This window comes from Carassius auratus, chromosome 48 (genome assembly GCF_003368295.1).
Source record: "Carassius auratus strain Wakin chromosome 48, ASM336829v1, whole genome shotgun sequence".
In the NCBI taxonomy this organism is placed as follows: domain Eukaryota; kingdom Metazoa; phylum Chordata; class Actinopteri; order Cypriniformes; family Cyprinidae; genus Carassius; species Carassius auratus.
Genome location: NC_039290.1, coordinates 10,336,114 through 10,352,360, shown reverse-complemented (window position 1 = coordinate 10,352,360; position 16,247 = coordinate 10,336,114). Strand labels below are relative to the sequence as shown.

The 16,247-nt window shown below is 32.5% G+C and overlaps 1 protein-coding gene across 3 annotated transcripts in view; it reads right to left on the bottom strand.

The window, feature by feature from the left end:
- LOC113065831 (signal peptide, CUB and EGF-like domain-containing protein 3) overlaps positions 1-16,247 on the bottom strand; it is an 87,870-nt gene that overhangs the window by 29,432 nt on the left and 42,191 nt on the right. For 2 of the 3 annotated variants that reach the window (XM_026237366.1, XM_026237367.1), the window contains exons 5-7: positions 7,482-7,628; positions 6,275-6,391; positions 77-127 (exon numbers count right to left, since the gene is read on the bottom strand). In XM_026237366.1, the coding sequence (XP_026093151.1) occupies positions 77-127; positions 6,275-6,391; positions 7,482-7,628 (315 nt within the window). The remainder of the gene's footprint in view (positions 1-76; positions 128-6,274; positions 6,392-7,481; positions 7,629-16,247) is intronic. The other variant, XM_026237368.1, reaches the window with a different exon arrangement.

Sequence of the window (16,247 nt, the reverse complement as noted above, 5' to 3'; positions counted from 1 at the left end):
GAGTTCCAGCATAACCACGCCCACTATTGAAAGAAGTAGCCAACAGGAATCAAGCTAGAGAAATGGTCATATTTACCATTGGGTAACAGCTCTGGCTGCAGTGGCTGATGTGGAGTACTTCTTTCCTCTGCATACACACACACACACATTGCAAAAACACTGCTTAGTCTACAAAGATTTACTTTATAAACTGTATAAAACTCCCTGGCCAGTCAAATTTGTGTTTTTAGTTGCCCTAGTACTCAAATTGACCCTTTTATGAGGCTGCAAGAGCTATTTAGTTCATAAAGTACCTGTCAAAAGGCCAGCTTAAAGGGATGATTCTACCAAAAATGAAAATTCTGTCATAATTTACTCACCCTCATGTCATTCCAAACCTGTATGAGTTGTTTTCTTATGTTTTTATGATATTTTGAAGATTGCTGGTCATCAAACAGTTGGTGGTCGCCATTGACTTGAACAGTATTTTTTTTCTTACTATGGAAGTCAATGGCAACCACCAACTGTTTGATGACCAGCAATCGTCAACATATCTTCTTTTATGTTCAACATAAGAAAGCAATGGAATGACATGAGGGTGAGTAAATGATGGCAGAATTTTCATTTTTTGGTGAACTCTCTCTTTAAACCAACCCAAGGTGGTGTACTAATCGAAGCTGGTTTAAGCTGGTTTAGAGCCCCTTAAACGGTTGAATTAGTTGAGCCTGAGCATGGTCCAATGAGCATGAGTCCAACATGGTGTTTAACATAGTTTTAAACTTTCGTACAGAGAGCAACAAGGAAAGTGGTAGTCTTCTCATGCATCGACTTGACAAATCTCTCAACACAGAGCAGATAGATGCAGACTACAACCTTCAGGGTGAACATTTGAAATGAGTAAGAAGGCGTGAATTCGTCTCATGCAGAGATAAACTGCGGCAATGATTCCCACTGCAGTTCATTGAAGTCTTTCAATCACTTACCTGCACTGTGACTTCTCAGTTTGAAAATAATTACTAAGTAACAAAGCCTGCCAGACCTGAAAGATGCAACACTGAACTGCTTATGAAAGAAATGATTTTAAACAATATGATGCCTGGGGATTGTGTGCACCAGCCAGATGTGAGCATCTGTTTCAGATTAGCATCTTTCTCCCAGGCTAAGAATCTCCACAACCCTTTTGTTTGCTAAGTGTCTTACTTCTACGGAAATGTTCGTGCAAATCCGCTGGCTTATGCAGAAGGCCTGGGTATATCGTTTGATTGTAGGATTGCATGAAGATGCCTGGACCCATGTGGAAAAACACTTAGCGGTTAGGTGTTAGCTGTTAGCATTTTAACGTTCTGTTTGGATATATTAAGAGAGAATTCCACTGGAAAGTGAGCAGCACTTACTACTTGCAGCAAAGAGAAAGGTTCAAGGCATAACTTTGCGTTACTGCTATCGAAGACATATGACTGTTTGCAAAAAACATATTACATATTGATAAGAATTGGAAATGTTTCTTGAGAAGTAAATCACATATTGGAACTACTTCTGAAGGATCATGAGCAATAATGGCAAAAAATTCAGCTTAGATCACTGCAAAAAAAAATATATTAGAAAATATATTCATATTTTAAACAGTTATTTGAAATTGTAATAACTTTTTCCAAATAAGTGTTTTTACTGTATTTATTTATTTTTATACAGCCTTGGTGAGCACAAACGATTGCCTTTAAAATATATTTAAAAATCATAATGATTCCCAACGTTTAAATGCAGTTCAATTGATCTCAGAAGTATTTATATTGTGGCGTTACGTAAAAACAAACCAAATCAATGAACTGCCATTCAGGATCACATAAACTGGAAAATTATTCAAATATACAGATATGATCTGGCTACAAAAGGTATAATTATCCATTGACGACCATTAAAAAGTAGTTGTGTTTTCTGACTGAATAAAATAGTGCGCAAATATTTCATTATATTATCGTATTTACCAGCATCCAATTTCATCACCACTTAGCATAGTCGCTAATGGGATCATATACGACTGAAACTGCCACTCAGATGTATGGGAATGATAACGCATTGCTCTCTCCAGGTATTTTTTGCCAATACTTGTTGATGTGTGATAGTGTTTGTTTTATTGTCATCCCTTCCGCTCAATGTGCGCTATCAAACCAAACTCCGTTTGGCAAAGCGAATCATCAGTGACACATTGAGAATGATGAAAGCCATATAAAGTGCAAAAGTAATCAAAGCGACTGAAATCCATCACCAGTGAAGAAAAGCAGTCAATGAGGATAAAGAGGTAGGTGAAAAAATTAAATGAAGTAGCTCAAGGAACACAAAAGCCACCCAGTGAGATCAGATGGATTGATTTTACTCTACCAATGTGCCATTGCGAGATTAAAGTCCGAGAGCTATTCTGCGAATCAAAGGATGTGCAGCTAAAAATGAGCCGAGATCACTTAGAAGCTATTCGGAGCTAAATTGTTCATAAGGATCCTATTGCATTAATGAGGTCTGACTAACAAAACTACAGGTGATCTGATTCACTGATGCAAACGCTGAGCTATTTCTGCTGTCGGGGTGAATCCAACTTCCATTCCAGACTCCAGTCATTGACCAAATCACTGCAAAGGCATCTGAAAACGTCTTTAACACATGCTACATCTGGTCCTCTGAACTCTTTTATTCATAATATGCTGTAAACAAAGCAAGGGGGAAAAACACAGTGAGATGGCAAGACTTAAAAAGAGTCAAAAATGAAAGCGTGTGCTAAATGTTTCTTTAACTTGGACAGTTTTGGCCATGCGGACGTTTAGAAAATAAACTCTCTAAAATACACTCTGACCAGTTGAAGTATTTCGTCGACTTACAGTTACTAACATGGAAAAATTCGTATTTTATTTGAATTCTTACTCCTTTTGTGCTATAATACATTCGAATAAAAATTATAATAGATCTAAAAATACATTTTAACAAATCTAATAAATTTATAGCAATATTTAATTATTCATTCATTATTTACATATATTTATAATACTTTTTAATAATAACAATTCATATTTGAATAGTATTATTAATTATATAAAAATTAAAAGTATTATTTAATAATTACTTAATAAATATAATTATTATTATTTTCTATTTTTAATTTTAAAATTAAGCCTATGAGAAATTATCCAAAAAAATTATAAATTGAAATAATAATATTATTATTATGCCATAAATACACAGATATTTTCAATATCTTAGTTTTTTGCTAATTTCTTATCAGTTTTATTACTTAATAATAATACTAACAATAAATATTATTACTATTACTATTATATACATATATATTGTATACACATGTATAATTCTTTAAATAAATGAAGTTATTAATACATTTTAAGTTATTAAAACATTTTCTTTAAAGTATTTAAAGTAACTAAAGATATTTGTAAAGATATTTCACAGTAAAGAGATTTCTACTGCTATTACACTGAATACTGTGTAGTAATGATGCTGAAAATTCAGCTTTGCATCAGATAAATAAATTATATTTTAATTATATATTAAAATATAAGAAGGTTTTTTAAAATTGGAATAATATTTCACAATATTGCTGTTTTTATTGTATTTTTGATCAAGTAAACGCAGTCTTGGTGAGCAGAAAAGATTAAAAAACAACATACTTCACCTGTACAGCCATATACTTTTTTTTAATACCATATATTTTACTATTGCATTTAATAGGTAATAAATAAGAACCATAAATAATGAAAGCATGCAGTAAAAAGTTTAAATGTGACTTTCATGTTTTAAATTTCATGTTTAAACTCTGGGACATAAAGTGCCTGTTGTTGAAGAAACATCCATCCATCCAGCCTCTCTTCTCACCTTCTTATCATGCGAACCATTTCCATCTCCTCAGGGGATTGTGGGTAGACCACATCAATTACTCTGTGGCTCCAGCCCATCGCTCAACAGGGGCTTATTAATAAGTTCAGCTTGTTTTATTGTGGGTTTCTGGCCTATTAGAGCTCGTGAGAGAGCGACCCGTCGACCGCAGCCCAGTCTTGGGCAAGCGACTCGATCTGGATTCCTGTGGGGGGAAATGTGCGACCCTGACAGATTCACCACAGCTCTCTGGCCTCTGCGGCCTGCACTTTACTCAGCAGAGCGATTGGTTTTGTCTTCAGGGGCCATCAGACAAGCCAGACGTCTCATTTGTGGTGCTGCTGGCAGGTTTCGGGGGGAACAGAGGGGTAATAATAGGGCGTCTGAGTAAGACCTTGACATAAGAGCTGGATACAGAGTAAAAGAGGCATGCAAAAAAAAAAAAGCTACTGTCAGGCTGCTGTCTTCGAGAGCTTGTGTATGTTTGTTTCTGTTTGGATGTGGCCAGATGTGAGGCCAGTTGCTAACTTAAGGATTCATAATGCCATCCTGAAGTCTGCGGGTCTGTTTGCTTTACGACTTTTCCGACTATTACGGTTGACGCTCCCAAGATCTGTTTTCAGCTTCACCATACAAAAAAAAAAAAAAAAAAAAAAAAAAAAAAAAGATGTGACTGAAGGACAAAGTATTAAATATAAATATATTTTTGCATTAAAAAAAGGGTGAATCTCACAACAAATATCAAGATCATATTATAACTCCCCAAAAATGAGAGGGAGAGAAAAAAAAAAATATTAATAAATTTAAATGAAAAAAAATAAATAAAAATGATAAGCTATGTAAAAATATTTTTAAAATCTTATACATTTATAAACAATATATTATGTATTATTTAAAAATAATTTAGTAGTAGTAGTAGTAGTAGTACAGTAGCAGTACTCAGAATAAAAAAAATACTAGTGCTGTCAACGATTAATCGCGATTAATCACATCCAAAGTAAAAGTTTTTGTTTACACACTGTAATATATGTGTGTTACTGTGTATATTTATTATGTATATGTAAATACAAACACATGCATGTACAGTACAGTAAACCTACATATATAATGTAAATAAAAACGTTTATTTTGGATGCGATTAATCGTGATTGATCATTTGACAGCACTGAAAATTACATAACAATTAATCATCATATAATCATTTTTTTCTTTCTTAGAGATTGGCATTGAGCAGCACGTGCAATTCAGACTTGAACAAATTGCTGTGGGTTTCTAGTCATTCATAAATCATGGCTTAGTAATACAGAGGCCTGCTGTGATTGGTTGTAGAAGTGCAAAGCAAAGCTGTGATTGGCTAAAGAGGTGCACAGAACAGCTGTGATTGGCACACACATACATGCACTTATTATTCAGGTCATAAAGCTGCGGTGTGTCATTTTTTGGATGTTAAAGCACTAAAATAGTGCTTACTATGCAGAGAACACTATAAAGAAACCATCTTTGTTTTCTCAAATTCGTTTGGTGACGCTAATGGCTCATAAATTACACACTAAAGCTTTAAACAGCATTATGACCAATCAGTGCTTTTTAATAACGTGTGAAGTTGAAGGGTAATGTGCTCAGTGAATCAAGCAAGCAAGGTTAAACAGAAAAAAAAAAGACGACTAGAGCAGGAAAGCACATAACTCTTCACATTCAGTGATCTCGATTGCCTAAGTTTGATATATGGTCAAATGCATCAAGTTCATATGTCATGCGTAAGTGTCGTTTTGCGTTCAACTTTCAGTTCCGAGCTCCCACGATGCCTGTAAATCCTCCGCCGTGACTTGACTAATGGAAACACTAACATATGAATGTCAATGGCGCGTTACTAAAGGACAATGTGCTCACTGTAAAACACCAGAGATGCACAGAACAGTCATTTCTCATTGTATCAACATTTCTGAATGCATTTCTGAATGCATTTCTCATTCTGAACGTCGAGTGAAAATCTGAGGTTTGGTTCCACCTCATAAAATCAAACTGGACTTCAACAGAACATTACGTTCAGAGTTTCCATCAGAAGTCTCTTAAACCCAACACTTTTGCTTTAACAATGTCTGGAGTTCACTAGGACATCAATGTGAAATCAAAACCAACCCTTGGTACTAAATGAATCTTTAAACAATTATTTAGTGCACATTATTTATATATGATCTTCATTATCTTTCGTCAAAACGTAATCATATCTAAAACTATTTTCCTATTGGTTGATGTCACAGCTCACCCTTTTTTTATCATCTAGTAATCTTATCATGTAGTAACCAGTCATCTGGTTTTTCCCCTTTCCTTTGGATTAATCTGGTAAAGACTGTTAGATGTCTTGACTGTAGTTGCATCAGCTGGCCAGGTGGAGTGCTGTGGTGTAGAGAGAGCTCACCTACACAGCTCTTCCCATCAGAGTGAAGCGCAAACTTCATGTGACATGAACATCTGGGCCCATGGTCCATCTCCTCACAGATGTGCTGACAGCCGCCGTTACCATAGTTACACGTCACTAAACAGGAGCAACAGTATGAAGGATTAACCATTAGATAATTATCCATTTATATCTATCTATCTATCTATCTATCTATCTATCTATCTATCTATCTATCTATCTATCTATCTTTCATTTTGTTCATCCATCCATTTATTCATCCATCCATCCATCCATCCATCCATTCATTAATTCATGCATCCATCATTCTACCCATTCTTTAATCCACCCCTCCATTCGTCCATTTATCATTCTGCCAATCCAATCATCGATCCATCTGTTCGTCCATCCATCCATCCATCCATCATCCATCAATCCATCATTCTGCCAATTCAATCATCCCTCCATCCATCCATCCATCATTCTGCCAATCCAATCATCCATACATCCATCCATCATTCTGCCAATCCAATCATCCATCCATCAATCTGTCATTCTGCCAATCCAATCATCCATCCCTCCCTCCATCCATCCTTTTGCCAATTCAATCATCAATCCATTCATCCATCCATCCATTTATTCATCCATTCAACCATTCTTTCATTAATTAATTAATCCGTCCATCATTCTTTCCATCCATTCATCCATCCATCCATCCATCTGCCCAAACATCCATTCATTCATCCATCCATTCATTAATTAATTGAATGCATCATTCTGTCCAAACATCATTCTATCAATCCATCCATCCATCCATTGTTCTATCAATCATCCATCCATCATTTTTCCATCCATCCATCCATCCATCATCTATTGTTCTATTCAATCATCCATCCATCATTTTTTCCATCTATCCATCCATTCATTCATCAATTCACCCACCCACCCATTTATATATGAATTCATTCATTCATTCATTCATTCATTCATTCATTCATTCATTCATTCATACATACATCCATTAATTCACTCATCAATCCATCATTCTATCCATCCATTTATGCATCCATCCATCCACCCATCTATCTATACATCCATCCATCATTCTATCCATCCATCCATCCATCAATCCATCCAAAAACACCATAGAAAAGCATACCTCAAATGCCTCTGTTATTCTCATGGAGAGTGTGTATGAAATCTCTCTTGCTGATAAACTTTTACTCACATTTACAGTCACGGCTGTTCTTGGTGAGCTGAAATCCAGGTCTGCACTCACAGGCGATGCTTCCTTTGGGCGTCTCTCTGCAAATGTGGGCACAGCCGTGATTTTTATCCATGCAGGTGGGCACGTCTTTAGTTCCATTAAAACGCACTGCGGAACATAAAGAAAGAAGAAAACATGCATCCTTGATGAATACATGTTTAATTAAAGCTAATTAAACTTTTGAACAGTAGAGGATATGCATATTAAAAATATAATTCATTCTGATGGGCTTCACTCAAAATTTTCACTCAGAAAAAAAAAGTGTGAACAACTTTTTCAACTTTTGACACAGCCCAAACCCAGGTGATCATTGCTTTTCTTTCCCTGACCCCAGATCAGAATCATGTTCAGCAGTGTTTGAACTAAGAGGAGAATGAAAGCACCCCACTGACTTCAGACCTCAGGACGATTTGTTCGTGAAAGCAATGAAAATGTTAATTAAATTGATTAACAGATTTCAATAATTTCAACTTTTTGTTACTTACCTTTCAAAGCACAGTCAATTATGGGATAATCTAATGGCATCAATTATTTTATTTGACGAGTATGACAATGTCTATCATTTGCACATACAGTTAGTTAATGAAGTGTGATGTCATGAAATTGCAAAGGCGTTTCTTATTAATATTAATTAGGTTATGCACAAATTATTTAAAATGATAATGTACTATTTTTGTACTGAAATTGAGATCTGGCATGCAACAAATTAATAGTTTAATTCGGTAAGGATGCATTAAAATGGTCAAAAGTACCAGCAAAGACATTTACAATGTTACAAAAACTTTCTTTGACTCAAACTTTCTATTAATCAAAGACTCTTATTCAAATCATCAATATTTTCACAAAAATATTAAGCAACATAACTGTTTTATCCTGCCACAGAAAAAAAAGTATTCCGTTTTTTCTCATAATTCGGAGAAAAAAAATATCAGAATTGTGTCAAATAATTTAAGATGCAAAATAATTTACAATTAAATTATTAATTTATTAATAATTACAATTAGAAGAAGAAGTCAGAAATGCACAATAAATTCACAAGTACACTTTAACTTTTTTTTGTTTCATGCCAAAAGAATAATGGGATTACGAGATGTAATTCTGAGTTTAAATTGTATAATATTTAAAAAAAAACTGCGAGATTAAAAAGTCCGAATTGTGATATTAAAAAGTCGCAACCATTTAATTAATATTTTTTTAAATTTCATGGCGCAAACAGGGTTCCATAGTTTTCAACACTGACAATAACAATTTCTTTCTTTCTTTCTTTTAGTATTTGACAAATCATAATTGTATAGCACTGCTGTTTTAAATAGCAAACATTTTATTTAAAACATTCCTCATGAATGCTTATTCAATGATATGTAATATACCTCATGGAAAAAAGTTTAAATGTAGCTTGCTACTTTTTGGTAGTAACTTAAAGTGTAGCTAGCTTCTTTTTCTTAGGGGTAGCTTGACTGAGTAACTTCCCCAGCACTGATAATGCTTGCGTTGAAAGTCATTTAAAAGGCCTTTATTGGAGCAATCAGAGCAAACTGAGAAAGAAGCTTTGGGACTAGGTTTATAAAACGTGCAATTCACTTGATGCACACCTCAAAAAATGAGACGTAAATCATATTCAAGTCCAAAAATTGTTTAGAGAGAGTGAATCATATCACTTACAGAGGGTCGACTAGAGCACCTCTCTACTCAGGACTGCAGACCCATTCATTACGGCCAGGTCAGGTTCGGGCTAAGACACAGACCCAAAAAAGCAGTGAAACGCTTAAGTGCGGATACAATGAGCCTTTTTTCCAGGCCGAGGTGTAGCCCACCCCCTGAAACTCCCTGCCGTTTTTATCATTACGAACGTTATTGTAATCTCTCCCGAGACTCCCAGCTTAAAAAAAAGAGTGCTGAATGATCAGAATAGGGAAAAATTAACACTAGCATTTAGAAAAATGATGGGAAATCCATTTAAAGGGAATAAAAAAGTGGGCGATTAGGGTCTACACGCCGAGACACTTTACTGAAAGACGGCCAGAGATGAAGTGAAGAGGATTTAGCGGTGGAGCACTAAAACAGCATTTAATTCAGTTTTCTCAGCTCAAACGATTATAATGCACATGCTCCAAAGGATTCTCACGGTTCACTATAAAACATTAAACTGCTGCATCTTACATCATGATTGAATTACTGTAATTATAAGACTTAAAGTCTTGGAGAACAAAGAAAGTGCATCAGATAATTAAAAGACACATTAAACTTTAACTGTTGAATTGCCGTTATTATAGTGGACTCTGTTCTGTTCATTTACTGGAAATGACATTTTCTGAATAAAACATTCCCACCAGGATTTAAGTGTTTTATTTTTTCCTGATTTTGTACCAGTAATTTGTAGAATTTTACCGAAATGTGTTGTTTATATAATAAGCATACCATATTTACCATATTAGATGTACAAAAGTCATACATTACAGAATAACAACTAACATAAAAATGCAGTTAAAGTCGTCTCGTCTGAATCATGTGAGAAATCTGCACAGATTGCACTGTTTACAAGCCAAAACAACAGGAGATGGATTTTTTTTTTCATTATTATTACTAAAACAGGCATTATTTTGGATTCTGGACTCCTATTTTAGCCGTAATCAGCAGTTTGAAGTTAAAACGTCTTGATGTTAACTGTGGATAACTTGTGGTTTATTATGATGTTTTTAGCAGCTCTTTGACGGCACCCATTCACTGCAGAGCATCTATTAAGTGAAGACAATTGCTAAACTATTTAATTAACAGAAAAACAGGGAACCTTTTAGTAACACTTTACAACATCCTGCACATTATTTTCTCATTCTTGCACGCTTCTTCATTATTATTTCAATATCTTCATGAGTTTTTTTTTTTTTTTTTGCAAATTGCATTTCAAATAATGCAGCATTGCAAAATTTGGAAGGAAATCTAGTGAATGCATTTAAACACTGTAGTATAATAAATTAAGCTGATTGGTAGGTAAAAATGTAATCATATTAGCCACAATATTTTATGATCCAACAATGGCTTTTCCTTTAACTGATCTCAGAGCAGCTCTGTTCTTCTCTTTGGAAACTCTGCAGCATATTATTATTTTTTCATACAAAGAAAGGCAAAAACATCACAGCGATATCAAAGTTATCCCTTCAGGAATCTCAGATCTGGGTCTCAGATTGTTTTGCCAACAATCACAAGGATCTGACGGAGTAATCTACATGTTTTTAGCACCTTTCTGGAAGAGTTTTTTTGTTCATGAAGTAATTACTGCTACCTGTGAACAATTAAAGCCCAACACTCGCTCATGAAGCATATCAAATATCATTTATGAAGTGAATACTGTAAAACGCCTGCTATATTAAGACCAGTCTACAGAGCACAGTGTGTTTCCCGGGGACTTTTTAAAGCATTAATGGAACAGATGTTTTATTTATTTTTATTTTTTTTAATAGACAAAACTAATAAACATGTTATATAAACTAGTATCTAAAATAAGTTCTCATAATCAATAGTAAAGTGCACATTTAATTTTTTTTACTGCATGTCAAGATCAACCTTTCGATCTTATTATCAAAATTATTGTAAGAAATATAAAACTGTTAATTTGTGTGATTTGTTTTTGGAATAATACATTATTTGTAATGTCTTTGCATTGTTTAATTAATGTTTTAACTTGAATTTTTCACACAAACACACTTATATATATCATTATTATATAATATAATATTATTATTATTACTATTACTAAAATAGCTTGAATCACCTCAAATTGGATTGCAAAATGAAATCAAACTGATTTAGATCTTGTATTAAATGTCCCGGTACAGAAACGTTTGTCATAATGTAATTCGTTTATGGACTGCATCCCTTTTTCAAAGCGAATCAGTCAGCTTCAGTGTCCACTAAGTGAAATCATAAATCATATTGCTAATAAAAGTGAAAGTAGACCTCTCCTCAACAAGACACATGCTTTGAAGGATCATCGGTGTAGTTCAAATGATGCAGAGGGAATTATACCAGATTTTAATACTATATTAATACTAATTCACTCAAAACACAATTACCACAATCGCTGTTTCATATTGCAAACGCACAGACGCTTTAATCAGAATTAACATCAACATGAAATCACCAAAAAACACAAAATAAGAACAAAATGTCTCTAAATATCTTTACAATCCTGCTACGATGGAAACACATCCACTTAACAACACACTCCAGAACTGTGTGTCTATAACAGTGTGTGTGTGTGTGTGTGTGTGTGTGTGTGCGTGCGTTTGTGTGTTTGTCTATTACAGTGTGCGTGTGTGTATTACAATGTGTGTGTGTGTGTGTGTCTATTACAGTGTGCGTGTGTGTGTATTACAATGTGTGTGTGTGTGTGTGTCTATTACAGTGTGCGTGTGTGTGTGTGTATTACAGTGTTCATCTGTGCGTGTGTGTGTGTATTACAGTGTGCGTGTGTGTGTATTACAGTGTTCATCTGTGTGTGTGTGTCTATTACAGTGTTTGTGTGTGTCTATTACAGTGCGCGTGTTTGTGTGTGTGTCTATTACAATGTGCGTGTTTGTGTGTGTGTGTGTGTGTGTGTGTGTGTGTGTGTGTGTGTGTGTGTGTGTGTTCATACTCATGTAAGTCATCCGTCTGCATCACCTGACACTCAAAAAAACCACGTTAAGACGAAGGAAGCAGTTTTTTATTACTAAGTAAACATTTGCCAGACCACTGCAACACAAACACATGGGCTGACATTGATGAACGTTAAAAGCTCTTTGTACTGAGCAGGTGTGAGAAAGAGAGAAAGACTCGTAACATACTAAACCCATCCGAGTGTGTGAATGAAACTCTGTAGAGCTGTAATTACTCTACACACACTACACTACACGCTCAGAACTGGACTCTGCTTTAACATGAGCATCACAGAATCAAGCAAACGAATGCATAAGAGAACATATCACACATTTATATTCTCACAAATAAAATATCATATTATTTTAATTTTGAGAAATCTATATGAATTGTTTAAATATTAATATTACTAAATAATAAAATGTTTATATTTAATTGATAGTTTTTAAATTCATATCAAATTATAAACATACAAAAATATTATTAATTAATAAATAGGAATATTTGTATAATATTATTTTATATTATATAAATATATAATACATTAAATAATTTAATTAAATAATCACGTACAAATATTACAATAATATAAAAAATTATATTTTAATTTAACAACACATTTGCATGTTCATAGCTCACTAATGGTCGTCGTCATTATTATTATTATTATTATTATTCATTAATAGAAATGTTTGAATTAAAGAAACATTTATGTATTACGATTTTAAACAAATTTTTCTTTACTTTTATTAATATCATTCAGATATTCAAATCTTAATATTAACAAATATTAAATTAGTAATAATGTTAAGTCAAATTAATATTAAAATGACTGATTTCCTTTCAAATCAGATACGTTAATATTATTATTTGCATAATTTTATTACATAAAAATGTCCAAATAAAATGTATAGAATTTTATTAATATTATACAAATATTAAATTATTATTATATTAAGTAAGTAATGTTAAAAAGTTAATATTTATGCAATATTAATATTAAATTATATTAATATTTCAATAATTTAACAACATATTTGCATGATCGTTCTCTAATGTTGGTTATTGTTTAAAACATAATTAAAGAAAGATTATTAATTAACATGGGTGCACTTCCCAGCAAAATTAACATGCACTAACTATTAAAAATGCATGCCATCAACATATAGTGGACGCTTTGGATAAAAGTCAGGCATATGCATAAATGCTAATTTTATTCTAAGCCTAGCGAAAGGTATTTCCGACAAATCAAAAATCGATGGGAATTAACGAGCATTTGATTTCTGCAAGGAGCACCTTTATTTCTTCTTATTTTCTGAGCTTGCAGTGGATTTTTGAGCTGAAGGTAGAGTTCAGGTTTTACGCTGTAGTGCTTGATTAGACTCACAACCTTTGACAGCCACAACAAAAGCTGCAGGACACATTTTCCCTGCCGCCCGTGACACACTCGACCCCAATCCTGCATCAGAGACGCAGCAGAAAGACTTTTCTCCAGCTTCACCCAGTCAGCGTTCGTCTGTTTGATTCGAAAGCACTTCCCATGAAATGAGTGCTCAGCCTCGGGCGGCGAACAGCCTTCACTTCCTCCCGTTTCATTCTCCACTGGCTCTGCATGCGTCTGAGAGACTTCAGCTCTTATTTAAGAAAGTGTTTGTGAGGACAACCAGACATCACCGTGCAGCGAGTCATGATGACTGGTCAAAACAAACATCAACAAAACATCTGCGCAGCAAAGCACAAAGATCACTGACATAACGAGCACACGGGAGAAACTAGACATGGATTCACACCAATGCATTTCCTTGCTGAATTCCTTGAGGTTAATCAATTTACAAAATTATAAATTCTTTTTGTAACTTTCGTAAAATTTAAGAAACCATGACAAACAGTTACACGCAAAATACAAAAGCTAACAACTTATTTTAAAAATGATATTCAGATTAAAAAGTTAATATGTCAGTAATATTAATATTCAATAATATAATAATTTAAAAGTTCATGATTCTTATGTTTGTTATGGTCACATAAAATATATATATATATAAATATATATATAAAAAATTAAATATTAAATTAAATATATATGCATTAGAACTAGCAGTCAACTTTTTTTTAAAAAAACTGTGAAAATAAATAAATAAATGAGAAATAGAATACAGTGAAATTACTGAAAATGTAAATAAATAAAGATAAATAAATAAAAAAATAAAATTTATATATATATATATATATATATATATATATTTATAATAAAAATGTTGAAAACAAAATTATTACATAACTAAAATATAAAACTAAATATAAAAAATATATCATATTTAACATTTTAAAAAGTCTAGTCAAAATATAAATAAATACAAAATAATACAAAAATAACAGGAAATGCAAGCAGTCAAGAACAAACAGTTATTATTGAATTAATAATGTGTTTGATTTCCTTTAACACAGTTAATTTAATTAATTTATTAATATTACGCCATTTAAAAAAGTAATATTAAAAACTAAACAAAACAGTTTAATATTTACTTTTACTATATATATATATATATATATATATATATATATATATATATATATATATATATATATATATATATATATATATATATACATATATAAATAATAAAAAACACATTATGTTCATGGTTAAATTATTTATTTAAATTATTTACAATTTTTACAATTTAATTAATTAAAAGTCTTGCATTGAAGAAGAGACACAATCATGAAATAATCAGAAATGGCCAAAAAATCACAAAAGTTTCTTGCAAAAACAGAAAACCCCCAATTGATCTCATTCTCATCGTCAATGCCTCATCACACGGGACGATGACTTGCATCACTCTCGCTGTCTTAAACACAGATATCTGAAGCACACTGTGCTACGACTATAACCGTAATGACAAACAGATCCACCGACGTTTCTGGATTTATGCTGCCTGAAATGTTTTAATCTGGGAGCAATAAAACTAATATTAACATGAGATATGAGGGATTAACAACAGTATTTATCAAACTCTTTCCAGCAGGGAAAAAACCATCAGAGCCTTGAATCAGAGGGGCAGCGTTTGAAACATCCGATCCACGCTCAGATAACAGTGTGCTTATGAAACACAAACACTGACGAGTTCAGCCGGCCAGAAGCATCTCCTGAGGTCAGGCTTTGAAGAGAACAGATCTTACACCACACACAAATAACGGCTAGGTTCAGAATCAAATACATGCTTCGTTTTTACTGAATAATGCACAGTAAACTGTTAACAGATTGTTATTGGTTCATAAGTAGCAAGTGAAAGAACAGCATGCCACATTGTCATCAGCAGTGTTGATATTGTCACCTAAAACTAAAACTATTAAAAATGTTTTCGCCATATGAAAATGAGAAAAGAGAAAAAAAAGAAGAGGAAAAGGAGCCAGAGTAATGTTGCTTTGATCACTTAAATAAAATAAATTAATAAAATAAAATGAAAAAAAATCATGGTAATTAAATGGTAAAAAGTTTTTCTTTCTCGCAATTCTTATCTTAACCTCTATCTAATATATAGCCTATTATAGCCAATATATATATATATATATATATATATATATATATATATATATATATATATATATATATAAATATTAGATTTTAAAAATATTTTTTATTAATATACAAGCCAAAATATTTTGTAAAAAATATATATTTCTAATAGAAATGTAATAAATTAAAAGAATTTACAAAAGAAATACAAAAAATTAAAATATTAAATATTAATAAATACTATAATAATATAAAAATAATACTAAAATATCACTGTTTGTCATATGACCCAATCACATTGCATATGTGGGGCATCCAGTTACTATATATATATTACATTATAATTATATTTAATTACATTTAAAGTAATTTTTACAACTTTGATTTAATTTTGTGTAGAAAGATTTTGATTTTTAACATTCCAATCAAATATATATATATATATATATATATATATATATTCTTTTTTTTTGCATTTGCATTTGCAATAGCTGAAATAAAATAGGTTATAGTGTGCTTTAAGTACCTAAATTACTAAAACTGAAAAAAAAAAAAATCTAGATTTATAATGA